We start from the raw sequence: 26,487 nt of genomic DNA, 5'->3' as shown, positions 1-26,487 counted from the left end.
TTTCAAAAAAAGGGCAAAAGGTGAGGGTTTAGAGGGAATCCTAAACTACTCTAGCATGAATGGATGAAGAAACAATACAAGTGAAACTCAACTAGTTATAGCATCGCCATACACGAACAACTTTGCCAAAACTAATGCAATCTTCTAGGGATGTTTTAAGGTTTTCAAATCACTATCAACCATAGACACCATCAATTGAATGCATATCAAGGGTTAAACGATGATCGAACTTAAAGACTTTAAAATGCTCCAGTTGACCACACAAGGCTCGCTTACAATCAGCAAGAAAGCTAGTGGTATGGATAACGAGCTTCACAATGCATCAAATACAACATTCCACCATGAAATCTAATACTAAAATTATCATCAAAAGATTAGCTTAAGAAGATAGAAGAACCATGTAATGAGCTTCAAGGATTGAGTAAAACACCATAACTTCAATGTTTCATTAATCCAATGACCAAATAACAACAATTCTTCAAGTCTAACTCTTGCTATTATTGCTCTCTCACTATTCACTATCAATTGTTAACTATTAATTGCTCTCTCTTCTCCTTATTTTATTCTTATTCCTATTAACCTTACAAATGAAAATGAGTGGAGCTTATATAGAGCTTCCAAATACAATGAAGGTCCGAGATCGAATGGAGATCAAGGGCCATGATCTTGCCACCTAAACCCTAATTAGGGTTTGACATAAATGAAAACCCTATCTAAAAAATCATCACCATGAATTAACCAATAAGAAGGCAACATGTGCTGGCATGGAAATCGAGGAAGCATTATCCAATAGAAATGCGAGATGCTACGTGGGATCATAACAAACTGTCTTCTAGAATCTAGTTCCCTTTCTCACGTTCATTTTTGGCATATTCGATGAATCTAGACACCATTTCTTCTATCTCCCTCATTGGAATCTCTGGAAGAGACTTGAGCTGCTCTTCCATGTGCATTACTTCATCAAAAGCTTTGACGATGGATTTCTCCCATTTAGGTTCGAATTCATGAACCTTGCTTGTCAAAATCACAAACTCGAGCATTTCATCTATTTGCTCCTTGGTTGCCATATCACCTTCACCGTAGAAGATAATCTTTATTCTTTCCATCAATTCTTTGGATTCTATGACTATGCCTGAATCAATCTTTCTTCTCAGGACATCTTGTGCTACTCCCACTATCTTATCATGAATATGATGCATTTCATCTTGAACTTGTTCACATCCTTTTCCAATATCTTCGAAAATAATCCTCTTTGTGCGAAGCAAACTACTCCATTGTAGAAGATTGGGCGTTGTTCCTTCCTTTCTCACCTTTTGCTTGGATAAAATATCCCTCAGTGACTTCCTTATTACTTGAAGTACTGGGATGATTACATCTCTAGCATGGTTGAATGCTTCAGAAGCCTCTATGAGCACATGAGTTCTTCCACGAACTCTTATAACTGTATCAAGGGTTTGCATAATATTTTTCATGAACTTGCTCACTTTCTTGTAGGAATTTTCTATCCATGTATCCATCAATTGAGCTGAATTCCTTATTTTCTCTATATGATCCACCGATTCTGCAGGAAGCAAAGGAGGTGGTGTAGCTGTCGGGCCTTGTTGTGCCAAAGGTTGCTGAAATTGTTGAACAAAACTTCTCCATAAATCTATTTCCTTTTCCAATTTTCTATTCTTCTCAATCTCAGCCCTTAACATATCATTAACAACTTTTACTGAATCAGTTGCTTCGCCAATAGCTTGCTTGGATGTGAGTGGACCCAAGTCAATAGTCTCCATGTCATATTCATCAGTTGTGATCTCATCTTGATACTTTTCAACTCTTGAAGTAGCCATTTGTAATTTTCTTCATCCTGATTCATCTCTGATTACCTTTGACATCTTTGTAGCTTTCTTCTTCTCAATGACTTCTTGAGTCTGACTCAGAAGGCTTGCTATGTCATATGTTTGTTCTTCTTCCTCTGCTATTATTATGTAATATCCCAGTTATTTTATTTTTATTTTTAAGGCCAACAATAACATCAACAAGAAATTAACCCGTTAAGGTTAGAAATCATAAACTGAAACATGCTGGGAAAGTAAAACTTCCACTTTCGGATCACCAAGTGCCCAATGTGGGAAGGTGAGAGCATACAGTGTTGAGGGGATCATTAGCTTAAGAAACTGAAATACAATGCATTGCTTGGGCGGCAAGCCAGCCCCTTCCACTTATCCAGCGGGAAAACAAGGAAACTTGGCGATGAACCAGCCAAGTGAGATACACAAAATAAGAATCACTCAACCGCAATATTTCAGTGGGAGGATTGCAATTACAAACACCTCAACTCAACCGCTTATGCAGCGGGAGGATCATTACACATAACTATCACTCGACCACTTATGCAGTGGGAGGACTGAAATTACAAAGTTGCTTGATAGTAGGCGGCAAGCCAACCTCTTCGACTTTTTCAGTGGGATGAGAGTTACAAAGCAAAACTAGTTAGTAGTGCTACTACTTAACCTTAAAAAAATAGAGATAAGAGAAGGAGAGTAATGCAGATTATCACAATAAGAACATGAATTTTTGCTACAACCAATCTGCAGGCTGGAACTACAAATCAGCAGCCTATGGAAATGCTAAAATGCTCATAACTCCCTCAATATACATCCAAATCACTTCAAACAAGTCCCAAACCCACAATATATCTCGTGCAACAACGACCGACTAAGACCACAACCCAAACAACCCCATATTAATTTTGCACGCATCCCAATGCAAATAGAAAACCACCCTATACCTGGGAATTTCGATTTAACGTAGAAAATTCAAAACTCAAACAAACAAGCTATAAACTCACAAAGTATATCGCCAGTGCTGAGAAGGAAGGGAGAGATGATACCCATAACCGTCAGTCGATTCAACAGAGAGGTATGATCGAAAAGGTACTTCAGCCACAGGCAAACCAACAAGTCTCCAGAATCACTTCAACACCAAAAATGTCTAAGGCAGCTCTGAGAATGTAGTAGGATATAGCACGCAGCTAGGTACTATGTTTCAGGTACGAAACCGGGAAGCACTAGGGAGACGCACTCCGAAGCCTCAAGTTATGTCGCCAAATCGGCAACATAACATTACAAATTTTCAAGATGATGCAAATGGGAGCCCAAGTCTCTCATTTATAACTTCACACCATCAAAACCAAATGCAAATTCCCTCAAACTCAACTTCTCTCATTTGCATTTCATTCCAACCCACGTGGACCCCAAGAGTGGCACCATACTCTCAATTCAACCCTCACGCCAAAAAGCATGGGCCCACGAAATTCACTTGGCAACATTAGAGATAAGTCATAAAATAATATCTCTCAATAATTTCGACATCTCTTTATTAAACATGAAATTTGCCAAATACTTAGAAGAATATAGACATTAATCCCAAATTCAATAATCAGTAGCAATTAATCAGATTAATTAAATATTAAACCTTAGGATAAGGAAATAATATTTAATCGTGTCACATATGACTCCCGTACTAATCACTGTCAAAACCAGGATGAAACTGAGCCAAGAAGACCACCGAACTGCTGCAGAATCAGGACCCTGTCTACTGCCAAAAATAGAATTATGCCACACTGCCACTTACTAAAAATAGTAAGTCAAGAACTAATGCTCCAGAAAGCATGATTTTCGTGCCTAGAGATAGAGCATGGAGAGCTCAGTACAACAATGTCACCAAAATAGCCATTCCCTGACTTACTAAAAATAGTAAGTCCTCGTTTCATCAAAGTTGGACGCTCATTCTTCATTCCACCTAGCCTATGGGTCTCAAGAATAGGCTAATGGACCACTGGAAGGTCGTCAATGAGAAGGGGACATTACATATTACTTCTTGAGCGAGTCTCTCTTTTAGCCATCGGCAATAGAAGATCTTCCTTCTTCAATTTGTGCTCCTTCTACCATCTATTCATCTCTTGGTGGCGAAGCAACCTCATCATCATTCTCACATCTACCCTCAATCTCTTGAATAAGACGAGTGGACTCTTCTCGCTCTTGTGATACTTTCTCTTTAGCTTTTGTATTATGCACTGTAGATTCAGCTGATTCATTAGCCCCTTGACTCAATTCCTTTCCAATTCTTAACTTTGGATGATCTGCATTTGATTTGTGTTTCTTCTTTACGGGCTCCTTCTCACCATGATCTTCTTTTCTCTTGGATCCTCTTGAATGAGATGGTTGTAGTGCACTGCCACTTCCACTAGCTTCATTATCTTCCATCTCCTCTAAGTAGAATGTTGGAATTATGCCTTGCTCTTTCAATTTCTGGTGTTGCACATCTACCCATACGCGAGTGTATTCCAAGACTGCTTTCATCAACTCCTTCAAATCTTCAATTTCCAAATCTGCCCATTTGAATTTGATCTCCTTATCTTCTTTGGCATACACTCCTTGGAGATATTTACCATTGTCTTGAACTCAATCAGCTACATGGAATAGTTTGCCTTCTCTAATGAAATTGAGGGGTAGTCTGGAGAACATCTTCTTCTTCACCTCTATATCATTTGGAATGTTGACCCAATAATCTTCTAAATGCCATAGGTGTCCACAACTTTTCCCCAAAAGTTCTCTTACTTTACCATATGGATCAAAATACTCTCTTATTGTGAATAGTTTGAGTGAGTGACATGCTAATTCCTGCTCGGCATCTTCAGTTGCATAAATAGTTGGGCATGACTCAATGGAATCTCTGAGGGTGATAGGAAAAGGAATGCCTGCTCCATGCCTGTGTCTATATGTCTTTACATATGCTAGCAACTACCTCACTACTTCGAGCAACACCACTCTGTTCGTGGGGTATCGTGGCAACATGTAGGGAGGAATAGGAGACCCTTGAATTCTGATGTAGGTAAATTTCGGAAACTGTATAAACCATGCACCATATTGCTCTATCAAAGCTTGTGCCTCTGGAGAAAGTCTTTGTTGTGATCCACCTCGAAATATCCTCGTGACATGCATAGTGAATGCATCATTCACCCTCTTGTAGTGTTGTTTCGGTGGATGTTTGAGCTGGGGATAGCAATCATACACTTTGATTTCTCCAGGTCTTCTTCCTACTACCCTTGTATACATGAGTCCTGAATGTTGAAAATTTCTTGCTATAGAATACATAACATAAGAACTCATATAGAAAGCTTGGTGCGCATCAGTCTCCTTAATTGTTTATTAATATACCCTTGCCCAATTGATCACCTTCTTATCTTGAGTGATAGTCTCAATGTAGTAAAACATCCATTCTTCAAAGTGGAAAGCCTCAGGTGCTCCAAATACTCGATGAAGTAAGGTGATGAAGTCTCTGTATTCATCATGAAAGTCACTTCTATCCAATTTATCCGGCCATCTGCTTCTCCCTCCTCTACTTTTTTTTAACCAAAATTTATCAATGATCTTTACACAAGCCTTGGGATCATCTTCGTAGGCTGGTTTAGCACCTTCTAGAGTTATGTAAGTCATCTCCTTGGATTCGGGTAGATGAAATGTCCCGCTGATAGCTCTCTCTCCGAGAGATAGGCAAGCACCTTCCCATCTTTTGTAACGATTCTCCTTGACTTTGAGTCATAGTGTTGAGCACATTCTACGATGAGTTCATAGCATTGCACTACGGGGGGAAAGCCAGCTGCGTTGATAAGTCCACTTTCAATCAACTTCTTGTGTGTTGTTGTAGGCTCATTGATGAATGATGGATGACGGAATTTCTTCATGTCGAACTTGCCGAGGCGAATATCTCCAATTTTGCTCCAACTTGACGTGATTCTACTCTCGATCTCGCTCTCCTTCATATCTTCCTTGATGAGTGCTTGGTGAGAGAGATTCTTGTTTTGCTTGGGAGCCGCCATCCTTCACCTACAAGAAGCGTGTAAGTTAATTTGATGATAAATAAAAAATTGAATTTTCAGATCAATCTTTGTTTGGTAAATATGCCTCTAATGACTAAAAGGTTGATTTAATGCAAATCTGGTTTAAAGAATTTTGACCTAATTTAAATATAATCAAATCTGAATCCAGATAATTACACCTTAGACTTATGCTAACACCTTATTAAAGATCCAAAGAATGATGAAACTTGCAAGGATTAAGGTTACTTCTTCTTAAGCGAATTTTTCCAGCAGCTAGCGAATTGCTTCAGCAGATAGCGAAACTCATTTTTAATCAACGAACTTCATGAATCCACACAGATGAACGAATTTATAAACTCACCTAAGGCAGCGGACTTCAAGATTCATGATATAGCAGTGAACTTCAAACTTCACCTTCAAGCATATAAGGGTGAATTTCATGAATGCAAGGATATCAGTGAGCTTCAAGTTTTGATGGATATAAGTGACTTCACAAACTGAAACAGAAGAACGCTTCACAAATTAGAGATCAAGAACGAACTTCATGACTTGCATAATTGAAGCAAACTTCGTGAGTTGAGGAAACGGGGCGAATTTCATGCAAGTGAACTTCATGAGTTGAGAAAGATGAGCGAACTTAATAAGCAAGGTGAGAGAAAGAAACTTCATGTACATGCCACTTAGGATGATCTTCATGTTCAAACCTACATGAGCAAATATCAACTTCATGAATCAAGCTTCATGAGCAAATTTTAACTTCATGTTAAGCGAGATTCATGTAGGTGGCTTCAACGTTAAATTCCAACTTTACAAACCAAGGGATACGAATGAACTTCAAGAATTAAGACATGAGCAAACTTCATGATTTGATCTACATTAACAACTTCGTGATCTCATTGAAATGAGTGACTTCAAAGACAAGGAGAACTCAATGAACATCAATAATGGAATACACTTCAGAAGCTCCTCTTCACGAGCAAAAAAAAAAAGCAACTTCAAGTGTTGCTTCATGATGGTAAGTCCTCTCTATATGCTTTAATCAGCCTATATTAAGTGTGTGTAATACTTGCTTGTTTCTTTTGCAGGACATGAAAAGAGGCACAAGCAAGGATGGAGGGATGACTCGATCATGACAAACACTTCCTATCATCACTATGCAAGACCAAGGACAAGATACAAGGGGACTACTTCAAAAGCTTCATCAGCATCAAGAACACATCAAATGCATGAAGAAAACTCAAAGTACTACTAAGTTGAAAAACTTCAAGTGTTCAACAATTGTAACCAATAGCAAGTTATCTTCAAGGTTTTCATTCTATCACGTCGACGTGGAGAGATCATAAGATGGAAAAAGGAAGAGATCATGCAATCACCCTAAGGCAAGCAAGTGAGGATGAAGGAAGGACTCAGCTCCCTCAATATATCCCATCACCACTACTTCAAGCAAGCTTGTAATGTCGAGTATCAAATCTTCCAAATCTACAAGCAAATTAAGGTGGCATCCCAATCACCATTCACCAATCAGAAGGGTTCCACATCAACATGTCTAGATGCAATGTACCTGACTCACCAGTAATGGCACAAATTCCAAGTCACCTACCCCTGATATCTATTGGTCCACACTAATTAAATGTAATTTTCTCATTGGCTAAGGAGAGTTTGTTGTAACAAACCCTAATTAGGATTTTCATTGTAAAATCTCGGCCATTGATTTCAAATGGATCTGAGCCATTGAATTGTATTGAGAGCATTATTAAAGGCTCAAGTCTTTCATTTGTAAAGGTTAATAGTTAATAGCTAATAGTGAGTTAATAGTTTGTAGATAGTCTTAAGAGAATAGAATAGAAGTTAAAGTAGAGTAGGAAGAGAATTCATTGAAGTTATGGTGAGGTGTGTTGTTTCATTACAATGTTCATGGTTTCTTGTTGGATCTTCACATTAGATAATAAATAAATCAGATTGAATGGAATAATTTGTTGAATGCATTTGCGTGGAATCCGTTAGTCCATACCACTAGCCTCTTGCTGATTATAAATGTGCCTTGCGTGGTCAACTAGAATAACATGAGCTTAACCTCGAATCGTCCTACACTCATTGTTTATGCATTAACTCGAATGGTGATCAATGTTTGGCAGTACTGGTTCGAATATCTTTGAAACATCCTTAGAAGATTGCACTAAGCTTGTGTCAAATTGTTCCATTTGATGGTGAGACCTCGCCCAGTAGGATTCCATATAGTATTTCATCCATGTTCTTACATTCTAGGTTTTAGAATAGACTCTCTCAAACCCTACCTCTTTTGCTCTTTTTTTATCTTCCAATTGAGTAGATAGGACTTAAGTTCCAACAAATCAAGCATTCAGGCATTCGAATGTAAGTTCCCTTGTGATTCCAGCATAATCACATCAAACCAACTAAGCTTATCCACACATAGTGATCCTACATTCATGAACCTTGGAGTCTTCTCAAGTGATCCTTAAGCTAATCTTCAGCATTTGAGAGATTTTGTTCAAGAGAGGATTTCTGAATTATGGAAAAAAATCTTATGTATGTCTTGTCATGGGAAAGCCTTCAAGAAAACATATTAGTTGGAATGTATGCCAATTTGGATGACGCATCCCAATCTTGGCTAATACAATTCCTTGGCAACTCAGGAACCTTTCCCACTTACAAATTTTATATCTTTCTACTGAGTATAGGTTAAGAATACAGAAAATATTATGGGTTTAGTTTTAATACAGAATATAAATTAGAATATTTGTCTCTTAAAGGCAGTATCCTTAACATAAAGCAGAATTCTCTGACAGCTCAAGAGTATTCCTTATCTCCCTAATAACACCTAGACAAAAATAATTATCTGTCGAAAGCCCCTGGTACTCAATGTAAAATACATTTCCCCAGTGGCTCGTGGATCCTTATTATCCCATGTATATCTTACAGATTGCATGCTATTGAGGCACTACCCCACTGCTATAAAAACATCAGCTCCATTTATCTTGCACACGAAGGGGAAGGCAGGCCCATGCTTGTAAGTCAGGCTGATATCTTTCTCTCCTTTTCAAAAGAAAAATAAACTTTAGCTGTATCTTACATCTTGTGTTGTGTTTGAACATTGACAAGAAATTTGGCGACACTTATGCACATATTGGTAAACCAGCTTACCATACCATATAAATATCTTTTTACCGTTCTGTATCCTTGCATTGCCACCATCCTGTTGTAGTATTAAATCTCAATAATGCTGGCTATTTAAAAGGGACAACCATCTTGCCACAATCAGAGCTAAAGTAAGACAAGTTAGTAGATCATAAAGCAACTGAACCCAACACCTGAAACACAATGATCTAGTAGATCATCCAGAAAGGCAGGAACATAGTTTATAACAATCAGACAAATTTTCAAAAAGAACTAACCTGAAAACCATGCACAAAGACCACCACCTTCAATACACGTCCACTTCTTCCTGTTCCCTGATCAGCTAACTTTGGAGGCAATTTACCTCTTGATGTCATTGGTGTTATGGAAACCCCTTCTTGCTCAAGAGAACCAGTAAAGCCAAACCTAGTATCCTCTTTAACCTTACTCAATTTCTGGCATTGGACTGTATGGTGCTCAACAGAGATGATTGGAACAAGAGCTATCTTACCATATATTTGCAAATCCTGAAGGTATGTACTGTTTATCTGCAATGAAGTACCCTTTTTAGTCTTGAAAACCTATGACAAATTCTAAAATATTACTTTGATTTTGAACAAACTGAGGAGAATGGATGCATACCTTCATTTGTTCAATACCCTTTCGGTGCAGGTCAGCACGAGAAGCTGCAGCTACTGCAGGCTACAGGAAAGAAAATATATTGTAATAAAACATTGTCGATCAATTTCAAGTAAAACTACGAAATACCATTCCATTGTGATTAACTGTGCAACCTTATCAGCAATTATAGTCAGCTAAAAATCTGATTTTAACTTTTTGATATTTAACTTACATCTTCGTGGGATTTTCTCATAGGGGTTTTTCTTGCAGCTTGTATAGCCCAACCATTCTCCTCAACAACTTCATTATTTGAATTATGTTGTGGAATATCCATCTCAGAGTGTACCAGCCACAATGACCACTCCATATTTCTGTCTTCCGCCCATACCTTATGCAGATATTCCATTATTGGTATCCTATATTTCCTGCAAAATTTATAAAATCAAGAAATTTGTTAAGTTGTCATCGTGGAGCCATTAATTTAAAGGAAAATTCAAGGTGTATCAAAAAAATGGCAGAGGCATGAATGTTTGCTTCATTTCATAAGCAGCATATTGCAAAACTTCACTTCCCATTCAATTATGAGAATTGCAAAGCAAAATACTAAGAAATTAGTGCTGTTTAGTTATTCAATGCAAGGAACCTTTAAAGAACAGTGAACCTCAAGGAGGACGCACAGATTAAGGACATCTAAATGGAGAATAATTTACCTCCAGTTCCAATCTATCAAGGTAATAACTTTACTAAGGCGTTCAATGTGCCAATAAAACAAATACCTTAATTTCTGAAGAGAGAGAAAATGCATTATTTTGCTTAGGTATTGTTACCTATGAAATCTCAAAAACGCGTTCCAAATAGAAGAAAGCTGACTCCCCAATGATTGGAGTCCTTCTAACATTTCTATCCTGGACAACTCTGATGATTGCCCGCCTTTGGTCTTATATGGCCAATTTTCTGGCTGCCAAAATGAAGAAAATTAGGAATAAATCATTAACTCAATATTACTTATTCCCCATAGCCAATGGTGATACTATTTAACAGGCCAGTTACAATTACAGTGATTCTTGAAAATTTTATCTTTCAATGAAAATACATTTAAGTAGGGATGCACAAAGGCACTCTTGCTATATTTCAAAAATCATCTCTACCTCCGAAACTGTCCTTAAAACAATTGCTGATTCTTCAAGCCTTGATTTCATTTCCATTATCATACCATTTTTAAAACCCCATGCTTCTGTTTTTTTCCCATCAAGCTTTTTTGCAACTAATTGTATAGACGTGTCTTCTGTGTCATCCAGTTCATCAATTTTTTTATCAATTGCCCTACTCAAGCTGTGCAATTCATTAAGAAGAGTATCCCGAGAAGCGCAGAGTGTTTTCCATAAAGCAATGTCCATGGAATCAACTCCTGATTCTCCATTTCTTATAGCCTGCAGACATGAAAAACAATGTCAAAGCTTACTAATTCAAAAAATTAGTTTTGGCTCAACATAATTTAACGTAATCCAAGAGGACCAAGAATAAATTTTCCCATGCTTTACAGAAAAATGCAAATTTACAAATGAACCGTCCACATTGATCTCTACCATTAAAGGTGAGTGTACTCACACAATGCTGCCCACATTATTTTTTCTCCCATTTCTATATCATGCCCTAGAACTAAAAGCTAGAGCTTAGATAAGTCTACAAACAGAACATAAAGTTAAGAGGGCACTGAATATAAAGAACATAGCCATATGCGTATTCAGTTAACATTATCGTGCACTCCACATACACCCATTCATGATAATGTTGCACTTAGCCATGCACTTGAATATCCAACAATTAAACACATCCACCCATCCATGATAATGTTGCACCTATGTGAGAACCGTGTGGCAGGTATTTCATGATTCATCAATCAGTACATTTGTCTTAGAATTACTTTAAACCAGGATAATAGGTCTCAGTTTTTATATCCAGGTCCCACATGTGAAGGCTTTGCTTGTGCAATCTTGGACATGGCCTTCTTAAAATAAGAAGAGCATGCATCATGGAACGGAATGCCATTGGCAAATATGAATTTGTCAATGACATTGGACATCATTCACCTCATCTCTGGGTTGCACATTGAATATATATGTATATGTATATGTTTGCGTACACATCCATGTATGTATATGTATATATATATGTACATGTACATGTATATGCATTGTATGTGTATGTGCATGCATGCATGCATGCATGTATGTATGTATGTATGTATATGTGTATGTATATATGTATGTATGTATGTGTGCGTGTGTGTATATGCATGTACGTATGTGTATATATGTATGTATGTATATGTGTGTATATATGTATGTATGTGTATATATGTGTGTATATGTGTGTGTATCCCTCCCTGCAGGCGTGTATCCCCATATCCAAAACAGATACATAATCAATACGGCCTGGATACACATCGAAAACTGTACCCACGCGTGCCCGAAAACCTTTGATTTTCCAACTGTGTCGGATACTATGTGATTTGATTTTTTTTAAATTTAATGTAAATCTTCCTAAATTTAATTTAAAAAACTTCATACATGCAGTTTTTTTTTTCAATATTTGGTATAAACAAAAGCCACACCAAATGAGAAAGACAAATGAAATGTTTTTCTATTTCAACAACCTATTTTTGGGGGTTATCTTCTAATGCGACTACTACTATTTCTGCATATTGTAAATTGTTAAATTAATTTATAATTATTTATGTAGCAATTATGTGTCTATATTGCTTTTGAAGTAATGAAAATCTCCTATAATAACTTACAAAACTATGTTAAATATGTGTATTTGTTTTTTATGAATGTCGTATCCAGCCGTATCCATATTGGGGGTCTGAAAAAATGGCCGATCTTGTATCTGTATCTATGCAACTTTGACACACACACACACACACATGTATATATATGTGTGTATATATATATGTATATGTGTGTGTGTGTGTGTACATGTATATATATGTACATATAAATACATACATACATACATATATATAGTGTATATATACATATGCATATATATATGTATATATGTAGGTATATACATGTATGTATGCATGTGTATGCATGTGTATGTGCATTGTGTATACATGTATCTATATGTACACATATATGTATGTGTATGTGTATGTTCTCCTCATTTTTGTTTTTAAAAATGATGGACCATTACTTAAAAAATTTATCAAAAAATGAAAATTTTACTCTAAGGCACGCTTCCTGAGGAAGAATTTTGCCCTATCCCTGGACTGGCTTAACCCTCATTCCATCCTCGAATCACGTGTTGAATTTCATCGCGTTTTGAGTTCGTTTGCTATGTTTTTCCTTCAATTTCGGGTTTTTTCTCCCTGACTGCAAGTGAGAAATTTTCCTTAAGTTGCAAGTTTTAATGTTTTCCTTTGTTTTAGTCTTTGTAGGGAAATTTTTAATTACAAGTGCACTTTATGATATTAGAACTTGTAACTTACTTTTTATTTCCACTTTGTTGCTTTTTGGCTTTTTAAGTCATTGTAGAAACTTTTTAGACATATTACAAGTGAACTTTAAATTATAAAATTTAAATTTAACTTGTAATTCTTTTAAAAAGTTCCACTTAAGTGATTTTAAGTTATGGTAGGGGTTTTTCTCCTCCATTACAAGTTTTATAAAGTCACTTTAAGTTGTAATAGGGTTTTTATTTCCCTATTACAAGTTTTATTATTTTAAATTCATTTCTTTTTGTTGAGTTGTTTAAAACTTGTAAAGGGAATTTTATTTCCCTATTACATGTATTTTAAACATCTAGTTCTCTCACAAAAACCCGATTTTGCCTTGTGCATGAAAAAGTGAATATTTTAAACTTGTAAATGAGTTTCTAAAACCCGATTTCACATGTTATTGGCAAAATTCGAACTTCTTGTTCTCCCTCAAGAACCCAACCAGCTTTTGGGAGCAAATTTGTTGAAAGTTTCAATCGATTTTTGTGGAGATTTTCCAGCAAGAAGAAGGCGTTTTGAATTCTTAGCTATTTTCATGCATCTTGAAACTCTTCCCATGCCATTTGGTGGATTTATTTGCTGGTTTTAAGGCATTATAACAGCAACACGTGTTCTTCAAATGGCACGATTTGCTCCTCCAAAATGCCACGAATATTTCATCTCCTAAGTTATTTTGCCCTCTCGTGCCTAGGCGTTGGGGTTGGATGATGTTTTGACCTCTTCTTATGCCATTTTGTTAGGCGTTTTTGCTGCATAAGACGTTTTTGAAAAACGTGGTTAGGGTTTTGGGAGTTCGATTTGTTGCTTATTTAAAGGTTTTGCCTCTTAATCACAAGGATTGTTGCATTTCCTTGGAAGAGCATTTGGATTAAAGCAAGGTATGATTTCTTTTCATTTTGTTTTTATTTCTTGTCTTGTTGTTTTTATTTCCTTGCTTAATCATGTTAATTTTGTTTTGCTCTTGCCTAAAATCTGTTTTGTGAGAGATTTTCCCCTTAGCAAAGCAATTTGTGAATTGCATTGTTCTTCCCCTTTTTCCCTCTTTACTTGCATTCGGGATTTTAAATCCCGATTGCAAGTAGGATGAAAATAATTGAATATTTTAATCATCTTTTGGTGAAATTTCAAGTTTCTAAGTTGGAAAATTCTCATTCTTTCAAAATCAGGTTCTTAAAATCAGATTACAAGTTGAAAGTTCTTCCCATTTTCTTGAAGATGACTTTCCCAAAATCTTTCCATTTTCATCCATACTCATTGACATTATCCGTACATACCATTCCCGTCATTTCCCAAATGTCAAAATCTCATTTTTCACCCGCTTCTTCATTTTCTTTTTTACAAGTATACTTGCATTCGGGTTTCAAAATTCTAATTGCATGTTTGTCCGTCCCCACTTGTATACTTGTAAAACTTTCCCCAAGATCCGAAATTGGTCAAAGACCAAGTTTCAAGCATTCCCATTTATTTCCCATCTTTCTCTCACAAAGTTGTGAAGTGCAAGGGTTGGAGTTCTTCCCATTTGAAGAAGAAAAAATGTTAGTTGCACCTGATTTTGATGTTGCTTTAACACTTTTAAGTCTTCATCGCAGCGTACCAGGTTGTTCTTCAATGTCAGATTTACTATCATCTTCCATTCCAAAGAAGATGAAGTATAAATATGACAAATACCAGAATGAAGTTTCCCTTTCACAAGTTTCCTCTCCTTTGGATCATATCAAGGATACGGAAATAGGGCATGTTGATATGTCAGAATTCATCAAAAGGGTGGAGGATCCGCAGGATAGTAATATGCAGTGTTTGTTGGACAGCCACATTCATCATGCATCTTCTTTTCTGGTAGCTGCCCTAGAACCTGAATTTTTTCTCGCTTGTGCTCACCATTTCGACAAGGAGACAAGAACCATCAAAAATGATGATGGGGAGGCAATAATTTGCCTTGATGAGGATACTATTGAGAAAGTCTTCATAATACCATAAGCAGCTGTGTATATGGAGATTTCAAAGGATAGTGCAGCTAAGTACTATGTCAAGAGGGAAAAGGACTGCAAACGCCACATTAACAGGTGGATTCATGAGCCATGAGCCACTTTCACAAGGTGGGCTAAGTTGTATCGTTGTGACTTCAAGTGGGAAATTGCAGACATCATTACTCACCTCAGCAGGATGTTGGGTCTTGAGCATTCTAATGTTTTTGAGCCCTCGATGTATCAATTTATCATGTTCATAAGGTAGTCCCCATCATATATCATGGGGAGAGAATATTAGTGACGCTTTGTGTGAACAACTTGCAGCAGTCCCTACTACCATGACATTCTACATGAACTCATACTTAGTGTATTTGTCAGCATCACTTAGACATTTCTTGGTCTTTCTGCCAAGGGTGATCGCTCGCTTATAACTGTGTGGGAATACTGTGATGAGCTGCCTTTGAGACCCAGCAGATTACATTTCAGGAGGGTTCTGGATGCATTCTTTGGTTACTTCATGTGCTAGTTTGACAAGACTCTAAAGAACAAAAGGGTGTCAGATGAAACATGGGAAAGAGTGAATGAGTATGGTTACGTGTTTCTTCAATCCCCGACTTTCACTTATATGAGAGTCGGATGCTACAGTGGGCAGCCATACATGCTTCCTAGATACTCAACTGATAAGTTATTCTTATGGAGTTGGAAAGACAGATCATGGGGGTTCATGCACATCAATTTGTCAAGCATAAGGTTGGGATGGGGATTTCTACAACTAACCCATTGAAGATTGGTCAGTACTCCCTCATCACATCCACCAAACCCAAAGCTATGGAGACTGAGATGCAGGAGATTAAACTCAAAAGATTTAAGTCGAGGGCAGATTTTCACTACCGAGGTATGAAGGAGAGAATCAAAAAATCCTTCATACATGTGCATCGCCTTGAGGATATCTGAGTGGATCTTCGTACAGAAAAGGAGGTTCTCAAGATGGACTACTGCAAGCTCACCCTTGACCAGGTTACTGATTTTAACTTGGTGGGCATTCCGCAAGGGATGATTGATGATGGGAATGTACTTGATCCAGAGTACATCTCACGAAGAGTTGATGAAGACCCACTTCCTTTAATCCAATGGTCACATAAAGAATGCACTTCCATTCTTGAGAGATTTCAGCCTATCCTAGCTAACACCAACACTTGGCTCAAAGGTAATGGTGTTAGACTCATCAAGATCAAGGTTGGAAAAGAAGATGATTCTACGAGGCCTCTTGGACGTAAGTCTGAGATTCAGATTGACAACAAGGAAGGTGCATCATCTTCAGGCACAAGGATCAAATTGCGGGTTAGTCGGGCAATGGTGCTTCCTCCTAAGGAGGCAACAATTTGTGGGAAAGAAAAGTCCCAGCTTCACATTCATGTGATTGATCCTAATGATCCAGAGGAAGGACAGCAGTCAAATGATGCTCCTAAATCACTAGCTTCGGAGTCATCTCATTAGATTCCCTCCTCAGTTCCCATGGAGCTACCTCTATCTCCTCCTGACACAGTAGTGAATGAATCCCCTCAGGATGTCGTTCCTATTTCAGCAGTTGAGCTGCCTCTTGATCATCAACAAGAGAGTTTGCTGGAAATCTTCGAGGATACTCCTGCATGCATTCATTTGTCAGAGATTGATACCTCTACTTCCGGCTTTGAAGAGTTTATGAGACAATCTTCATGCCTTTTGGTTACCGAGCAAACCATGGTCACCATCCAAACAGATACTTCCCCCAGGATGACCACGATTGCTCAAACAGAAACTTCTTCTCCTTTCCTTATAACAGCTACTCAAGGAGAGTTGATGGCTTTACCTCCATGGCTTACTTCATTCACTCCCAAAAGGAATAAGGAAATTTCTCCCGATTCCTTTGATTACCGGCAACTTAAGCAATCTAGGCCCAAGGTTGCTAAAAGAGCCAAGACAATCTCAAGGGTAATGGTTGATAGTAATAAGATGAAGGCGGCTGAAATTGTTGAGCCTCTTGTGTACAAGCATTGGAATCTTGGGTTGATCAGCTTCATGATTTATGTGCACAAGTCTTGAAAGAGGTTTTCCAAATGACGGTCAAATTGAAGACCATTGAAGAACAATTGAACCAAGATTTTGATACCTTCAAACAGAACTTGGAAAAGGTAGAAGATAGTTTGACCACTTGGCTTAAAATTCCTCAAAAAAAGTTGTGTTCTTTTAGAACATCAGGTTGTTCCTTCAAGGGTTGTGTATCTAGAATATCAAGAGCTCTTGGAGAACAAAGCCCTTGTTCTCAAGTCACTTGTCGAAGACATTGATGATGCCATGAGACTTCAATTAGAAGTATTTCAAGATATGGTTTCTCGTTGTGAGAAAGCTTCTTGCAACATCATGAATCATAATGAGGAAATATTGGCAAAAGAAAAGGTTCTCTCAGATTTGCAGTTGAAGATCCATCAAGAATGGAAGAGTGAAACATTTTCAGCTGCATCCATTCAAGCCTTGGTGACTTATCAAGCCTTCCTACAGGAAATTCAATCTTCCTTTGAGAAGAATAATGCCACAATCCTTTGTTGCAGCGATGTTATTGTGAAAACCATGATCGTGGCAAGGAATACCCATGAACCGGATCTTGATGAGCTACAAACGATCATCCAGAAGTTTGAAGGATTCATGTCTTCTCATGCAGAAACCTAAGTGTTTTTCAACACTTAGTTGCATTTTTCAGAATTGTAATCTCTTAGTTGTAGTTTCTCTTTTAACATGTTTACTTGTAAAAACATTTTGTAAATTGCAAGTTAAGTCACTTTTGTAATTACAAGTAAACAAGTTACAAGTCAATTTAGAATAGGACTTGTTACTTTGAATAAGTCATAGTTAGTTATTGAATAAGTCTTGGTGGTTGAGAGAATTTCTCAAATTAGTTAGGATCTTCCCACCTTTTTCTCAAGACTCCTCTCCTATAAATACTTGAAGGAGTCTATTGTAATTTTTATCTTTTTGAAAGCAAGCAAAAACTATGTCAAATTTGCAACAAAGAAGTCTTTGAATTTTTATGTGTAAATTGAAGAATTGAAAGGAATAGAAGAAAATTGTTCAATTTGCAGTCTTTGTGCTGCAAGTATTGCAGGTTAATATGAATTAGAGTAAATATTCTTTTGGGACGAGTTGTAAGACTCTGTGCTTAAACTTGTTCTTAAGGGAGTTTAGAAATATATTTTGTGATAAGAATTAGTTGAGTCTTTGAGCTCATATTAGTTCTTATTTTTTCATGTAAAAGAGAGTAAGGTATTTCAGACTTTGTGCTGCTATAATTTGTTCTTGATATCATTAGTATAGAAAAGGGTAGATAGGACTTCACATATTCAAGACATTGAGCTTGATATTGCAGTCCCGTCCCGAAGGAAGTGACGGAAGTCTTTGAGCTTTCAGGAAAATTCATTTCCTTTCTCTCATTTTATTTCCAAAGTTCTTACTCTTGTTTTATGTTAAATTGCTATCACTTTTCTGTGGAGAGAAAATCATATTGGCTTTCTTGAAAAAAGAAGAAAGACTTTTGTTCCATCCTATTTTAGTTTTAGTATTAGATAGATAGGGGGAGCCTTCCCTTAATTAGGAGAGTTTTACTCACACTGTAGTTGAAATCAAAATTTTGTATATTTCCCCAAGTGTACAAAATTTTCAACCAACGGTGTATATATATATATATATATATATATATATATATATATATATATATATATATATATATATATATATATATATATATATATATATCTATGTGTGTGTGTGTATGCATACACACATACATACACAAATACACACACGCACACACACATATATATATATGTATGTATATAAATATATGCATACATATATGTATATTAATGTATATACATATACATGTATATTTTGCTAACAGGTACACACATTTAGGATTAAAAGGGTTAGGTTTGAAAACCACTGATTCACCCCACCTCTCAATAGCAAATTGAGTTCTACATGTACAGACATATATATGTTTCACCCCTCCAAAAGATGCCACTGAAAGGGGAGGTGAATCAGTGGTTTTCAAACTTAACCCTTTTAATCCTAAATGTGTGTACCGGTTAGCAGATCTAACACAAAGTGAATATATCCGTGAGATAAGGAGAAGACCAAAATGCAAGCACACCCAAAGGGCATATCACATAACACCGGATATACGAGGAAAACCCAATATGGGAAAAGCCTCGGTGAGAAATGCTACTAGAGTCTACTGCTCCATTCCAACCACACAATAAATACTGTATTACAAAGTTTAGGGCTACCAACCCAAGGAGCACTAAACCCTGATTTAGGGCACCAAACCAACGAACACAAAACCTTACTGATTTAAAGCACCAACCCAAGGAGGACCAACCCCTCCAACGAGCACCAATTCAGTGATTACAATACATTATATCAAAACAATAGTGATAACCCGCTTACAAATGAGTTTTGTAACCTCTGCAAATAATCTCTCTTTCGGTTCACCTCTTCTCTTCCTATTCAACCCTGCTCTGTTCTCTACCAGTTCTCTGCTCACCCTCTCTGTCTCTTCCTCTGCTCACTGTTGCTGCCTTACCGGTTCAGACTGTACCGGTTGGATGGGCTGTCAGACCATGCACCTGTTTACTGGACTCAGACCTCTCTATCCCATTCCCTTTTGCTATGCTTTTACCTTGTCGAATCTTCTTTGACTCTCACACTACATTGCTTCCCTCTTTGCTGCCTTCTTACCGGTTGGAACACTACCGATTCACTTGATTGCTACAATCTTTAGCAGCTTACCGGTTTAAACTCTGTTAAACCCTGCCATCGGTTATGCCTATTCAACACTCAATTGCTACGATCTTCTACGGATTGCACTCAGACTCAAACACGCTCTTCTTCTTCTCTATCCGGCCTGCAACATCATCTTCTGTGATCTTTGGTCTGCATATTTCTATGTGAGCTTTCCCGCCAAGACGATCATTCAAACTTGGCGCGCTAGGGTTTTCTCCATCAACCACGAGGCGTATCAAATCAGATCGGATCTCTTCTATGAGATTATCAACCTGCAACAGATCACCTATCACCGCCAATCTTGCTCCTTCCAATACATGTTTGCTATATTTGGCAAACACGGCAAACTGATCATTGACTTGCTTCTGTCAGTCACATTAAATGATCTCTCGATTGCCACTCCAAATCAGATCTGCACTAGGACATCCTGCGTTGATCGTCGCAACACAAACGTCAACCTTCTGATCTACCTCGAGCCGAAACCTTTTGCTCTCAATCCGTGATTTACGCAATCGACATTAATGTCAACCAATCACCAACTACCTCACCGACAATGCACTGTCCATTTGCAACTTCACGTTTCACACTTGGAGTCCATGTGTCTTCTTCTTTGACGACATCCACCTCAGCTCAGTCCATTGTGCCAGTTTAGGCTCCGTCACCGACAATGTGCACTACCGGTACACACTTAGCGGTTCATCTTACCTTACCAGTTATACTAACCGGTTAACCTTCAAACCATGCAGTCTCATGTTCTACCTGTTGGATCACATTTGCCCGGTCACTAAATATGTCAATCCTCAACATACATTCAGAGTGAGCCACTAATGCACAATTCCATCTGATGAGATCCTTTCACCTTTGCCTCTTTGGTCTCTTGTCGGTTGACATCCTTACCGATTGACGCTAGCATGTCAACAGTCTTCAATGCACACATTCTATCATACCGGTGACATAACAATGCAGACATCAATCATCAACAGGGATCTTTGTTGATATCAGCATTCTGGTAACTCCATGTTAGCAACTGCTAAACCTTACCTTCATCTTCATTAGACCGATTCTCCTCTCAACTGGTTTGTCAAAGTGACAAACTTATCCTTCCTTTTCTGTACCGGTAACTCATCATGCCTTCTCTTGCTCATCTGGTGCACATCTCTGGTTTCACATGCTGGAGACTTCTGATGTTTCACTTTCATCATCCGATATGTGTCTTCAACTACCTACCTTTAACTTCTCTGATTGTCTTATCTCGCAGGGTTATAATGCATTCTATGCAATATTGTGAGATAAGCTGACTATTACCACTAACCGGTGGAAGTAGATAGACAGTAGCACTCAATCTGCCAAACACCCGATGGGAGTGGATCCTTGTCACCTGCTCATTTTGCTTCTGGCATTGCACTAATGTGACTTTACTGAAATTGAGCAGACACAACTTCACCCAGACATATGACCCGGTAGACTTCCCATATGTCTTCCTTGCTAACTTGATGCAGCACACTTTCTATCAGTCTTCTCTTCATCTGGTGACAACATCTTCATCCGGTGGGAGTCCTATTGAATATCATTAATCAAACTGCATACCGATTGTCTTCCCTTCTTCATTGGCTCCCCTTGCTTTCTTACTGGTCACATGTTTACCGGTTGGCAACAACACACTGCCAAACCATCACTTACTGGTTGTCATCCCATACCGGTCTCCAATACTTGCTCACCGATCAACATCCCATACCGCTTGACATCAATGACAACACAATGCCAACAATCTCCCCCTTTGGCATTGATGTCAACAAATGTAGTATCCGGTATACTACTGGTTTTCTCTCCCGCTTTGACAACAATGGTAAAGGGTATTGACTGAACTTTCTGTCGATTGCTTCTCCTTTTGACCATTATACTCTGCATCCTCTTATCTAGCGACACTTGAGATAGAGGGCTTAGACACCATCTGACACCAAATGTATATACTAGTCTGATACCAATTGTTGAAAAGTGTGTCAGTGAATTTCACTTACTTGCCAATCAAACTACATCTTGTTGGTTGAAAATTTTGTACACTTGGGAAAATATACAAAATTGTGGTTTCAACCATAGCATGTGAGTAAAATTCTCCTAATTAAGGGAAGACTCCCCCTAGCTAACTACAACTTTGAAAATAAAATAGGATGGGACAGCAATCTTTCTTCTTCTTTCAAGAAAGACAATATCCTTTTCTCTTCACAGAAAAGGATAGCAATCGAATATAAACAGCAATAACCACTTTCAAATGTAAAGAGAGAAAGGAAATGAAGTTTCCTGAAAGCGCAAAGACTTCCGTCACTTCCTTCGAGATGGGACGACAATATCAAGCTCAAAGACTTGATTATGTGAAGTCCTATCTACCCTTTTCTACACTAATGCTATAAAGAACAAGTTATGACAGCTCAAAAACTGAAAAACATTAATCTTTTCTTCTCTAAAACAATGAGTAGTGTAAGCTCAAAGACTCACAGCTATTTCCGACAAAATCTATTCCTAAATTCTCCTAAGAACAAGTGAAAGCACAAAGACTTGCAGCTTCTCTCAACAAATTATTTATTTTAATCTATGTTAAACTCAACTACTTGCAGCACAAAGACTGCAAATCAGATATGATTAAGCTCTTTAGGAACACTTGCAAGAAAGATAATATAGAACACTAACTCAAGAATGTAGCACAAAGACTCAAAGCTTGAGCAATTTCCTTCTATTCCTTTCAATTCTTGAATTTACACATGAAAGCTCAAAGACTTCTTTACTGTAAATTTGACAGAGTTTTTGCTTGCTTTCCCAAAAGATAAAGATTACAATAGAACCCTCAAGTATTTATAGAAGAGGAGCCTTGAGAAAAAGGTGGGAGGATCCTAACTAACTTGAGAGATTCTCTCAACCACTAAGACATATTCAATAACTAACTAAGACTTATTCCAACTACAGCCCTAATTGGACACAACTTGTAGTTGCCTTACATGTAATTACAAAAGTGCAAGTAATGTGTAACTTGCATTTTACAAAAAATACTTTTACATGTAACTTGTCAAAACAAAATTACAACTAAAGATTACAAAGGTGGAAAAATACAACTAAGTGTTGAAAAACACTTAAGTTGCATTACGTGAAAACACGAATCCTTTAAATTTTTGGATGCTCGTTTGTAGTTCCTCGGGATTCGGTTCATGGGTGTTCTTGACAACAACCATGGTCTTCACAATAGTGTCATGACACCGGAGGAGCGCAGAGTTGTTTTTATCTAGGATAGACTTGATTTCATGCAAAAAGGCTTGGTGTTTCATCAATATCTAAATTGAAGCGGCCGAGAATTGTTCGCTCCTCCATTCATTATGAATCCTCATTTGTAAATCAGCAAGAACTTCTTCTGGAATCAGCTCTCCATCCTGACTTACTATGCTGCAAGAGGCCCTTTCACAATGTGAGACAATATCTCAGAAAACTTCACCTCAGAATCTCTTTGCATCACCGATCTCTTCAATGAGGGATTTAAGAACAAGGGCTTTGTTTTCCAGGAGCTCTTCAAATTCCAAGTACCTGACCCTGGAAGAGATGATGGCATGCTCCTGCAAAACACTTAGCTGTTGTTGGGGCATGGTACGCCAAATTGTCAAACTTTCTTCAACACCTTCCAAATTCTTTTCGAAAGTATTGGAAGTTTGATCCAGTTTCTCCTCAATGGTCTCTAACTTAGACATCATCTGAAAAATGTCTTTCATTACCTGTGCACATAGATCATGAAGCTGATCAACCCAGGAATCCAGTGCTTGTAATTTCTGAGTAGCCCTTTCCACTCCACGAATTGATTCTTGGGAACTAGAAGAACCTATTGATTTACTCCCTTCAACAGTAGGTTTTGTGATTTTATGAACGCCTGCCATAAGTTGTCGGTTTTCCTCTTCTAGCTTGTCTTTCTTTGCTAGAAGTTCATCACACATGCGTTTGTTTGCCCAACTATATCCTTGTAACCTTATAATCAGCAGTTGACATTTCTTTAAGTGGCTTATCTGCAATAGGTTCCACAATTTCAGCTACCTTCATCTTGTTGATGACAACAGTTACTCTGGAGATAGTCTTGACCTTCTTACCAACTTTGGATCTAGACTGTTTCAGTTGCTGATAATCAAAGGCATCAGGTGAGATTTCCTACTTCTTCCTTTTCGGAGTAAAAGAACTGAGCCATGGAGGCAAAGTCATCAACTCCCCTTCAGTAGCAGTTGTAGGCAAAGGAGAACCAGTTTCTGTTTGAATCACCGTGGTCATCCTGGGAGGAATATTTGTTTGCACAGCGACCATGTTTTTCTCAATTACCAACGAGCAGGCAGATTAACTCATAAATTCTTCAAAATCAGAAGTGGAAGTATCAATTTCTGATAATTGGATGCAAGTAGGAATATCCTTAGGAATTTCCAACACAGTCTCTTGTTGATAATCAGGGGATGGCTCGTCTGCTGAAATGGGAATAGCATTCTAAGGTGATTCATCCACAAGAAAATCAGGAGGAGAAAGAGACGTCTCAATGGAAACTGGAGGAATGATCTCATGAGGTGAGTCTGAAACTGGAGACTTAGGAGAATCATCAGATTGCTGCCCCTCTTTTTGATTATCCAGATCGATCATCTGAACATGGAATCGTGATTTTTCCTTCCCACGAACTGTCGTCTCCTCAGGAGGAAGCACTACTGCACAACTAAATCACAACTTGATCCTTGTGCCCGAAGATGATGCACCCTCCTTGTTGTCAACCTGAATCTCAGACTTACGTCCAAGAGGCCCGGTAGAATCATCTTCTTTTCCAACCTTGATTTTTATAAGTCTAACAGCATTATTTTTCAACCATGCGTTAGTGTTAGCCAAGATAGGCTGAAATCTCTCAAGGATGGATATGCACTCTTTGTGTGACCATTGGATCAAAGAAAGTGGAGCTTCCTCAACCCTCCGTGAAATGTATTCAGGATCAAGTATGTGCCCATCATCAATCATCCCTTGTGGGATATCCACCAAGTTCAAATCAACAATTTGCTCAGCAGTGAGCCTGCAATAATCCATCTTCAGATCTTCGACTTTTGTGCGGAGATCTACCCAGATGTCTTCAATGCGATGCACGTGCACAAAGTATTTCTTGATGTTCTCCTTCATACCCCTGTAATCAAAATCAGCTCTAGATTTAAACCTTTTGAGCTTGATTTCTTGCATTTCAGTTTCCATGGCCTTAGCTTTTACAAATGTGACAAGGAAATACTAGCCAATTTTCAATGGATTTGTGGTAGAGATCCCCATTCCAACCTTGTGTCTAGCAAACTGAAAAGTCTGGACAGCCATGATCTGTCTTCCCAACTCTATAAGAATGATCTTATTAGTTGGGTATCTAGGAAGCATACATGGCTGACCACTATAGCATCCGATTCTCATATAGGTTAAGGTGGGAAACTGTAGAAACAAACATCCATATTCGCACACCCTTTCCCATGCCTCATCTGATACTCTTTTGTTCCTCGGAGTTCTGTCAAACTGACACATGAAATATCCGAAGAATGCATCTTGAACTCTTCTGAAATGCAGTCTGCTGGGTCTCAACGACAACTGGTCATAATATTCCCAAACTGGTATAAGTGAGCGATCACCCTTGGTAGAAAGACCTGGAAAGTGTCTAAGTGATGCTGCCAAGTATACCAATAACAAATTCATGAAGAAAGTCATGGTGGTAGGGACTGCTGCAAGTTGTTCACACAAGACATCGCTGATGACTTCTCCCCATGAAATGTGATGAGACTGCCTTATGAACATGATAAGCTAATACATCCATGGCTCAAAGACATTAGAATACTCGAGGCCCATCATCTTGCTGAGAAGAGTTATGGTGTCTCCTATCTCCCATTTGAAATCGCAGCGGTACAACTTCACCCACCTTGAGAAGGAGGCTCGTGGCTCTTGGATACACCTGTTGATATGTCGCTTGCAATCTTTTTCCCTCTTCACATAATACTCTGGTGCACTTTCTTTGGAGATTTCCATGTAAATAGGTGCAGAAGGTATTCTGAAGACCTTCTCGATCGTATCTGCATCAAGACAGATTATAGCTTCACCATCATCATTTTTTATGACTCTTGTCTCTTTGTCAAAATGATGGGCGCGGGCGAGAACAAACTCAGGTTCTAGGGCAGCCACCGGAAAAGAAGATGCATGATGAATATAGCTATCCAACAGCCGCTGCATGTTATTATCTTGTGGATCTTCCACCCTTTTGACAAATTCTGACATATCCACGTGCCCTATTTCCGTATCTCTGATACAATCCAAAGGGGAAGAAACTTGGAAAGGTGCTACCTCGTTCTGATATTTGTCATATTTGTACTTCATCTTTTTTGAAACTGGAGATGCCGGCAAATTTGACATTGATTGTGAACCTAGAATACTATGATGAAGACTTAAAAGTGTTAAGGCAACATCATCGTTAGCTACAAATATCATTCTTCCTTCTTCAAATGGGAATTCAAATGGGAAAAAATTTTATTCTTGAACTTCACGATTTTGTGAGAGGAAGAGGG

The 26,487-nt window shown here is 38.0% G+C and overlaps 1 protein-coding gene across 4 annotated transcripts in view; it reads right to left on the bottom strand.

Annotated features, from left to right (window-relative positions):
* Positions 1-26,487, bottom strand: part of LOC131060560 (uncharacterized) — a 190,436-nt gene that overhangs the window by 33,691 nt on the left and 130,258 nt on the right. For 3 of the 4 annotated variants that reach the window (XM_057993826.2, XM_057993827.2, XM_057993829.2), the window contains exons 7-11: positions 10,774-11,055; positions 10,453-10,583; positions 9,858-10,050; positions 9,647-9,706; positions 9,283-9,552 (exon numbers count right to left, since the gene is read on the bottom strand). In XM_057993826.2, coding sequence (XP_057849809.1) covers positions 9,283-9,552; positions 9,647-9,706; positions 9,858-10,050; positions 10,453-10,583; positions 10,774-11,055 — 936 coding nt within the window. The remainder of the gene's footprint in view (positions 1-9,282; positions 9,553-9,646; positions 9,707-9,857; positions 10,051-10,452; positions 10,584-10,773; positions 11,056-26,487) is intronic. The other variant, XM_057993828.2, reaches the window with a different exon arrangement.

This window comes from Cryptomeria japonica, chromosome 8 (assembly GCF_030272615.1).
Source record: "Cryptomeria japonica chromosome 8, Sugi_1.0, whole genome shotgun sequence".
Lineage (NCBI taxonomy): Eukaryota > Viridiplantae > Streptophyta > Pinopsida > Cupressales > Cupressaceae > Cryptomeria > Cryptomeria japonica.
This window is presented reverse-complemented; position numbering and strand designations above follow the sequence as displayed.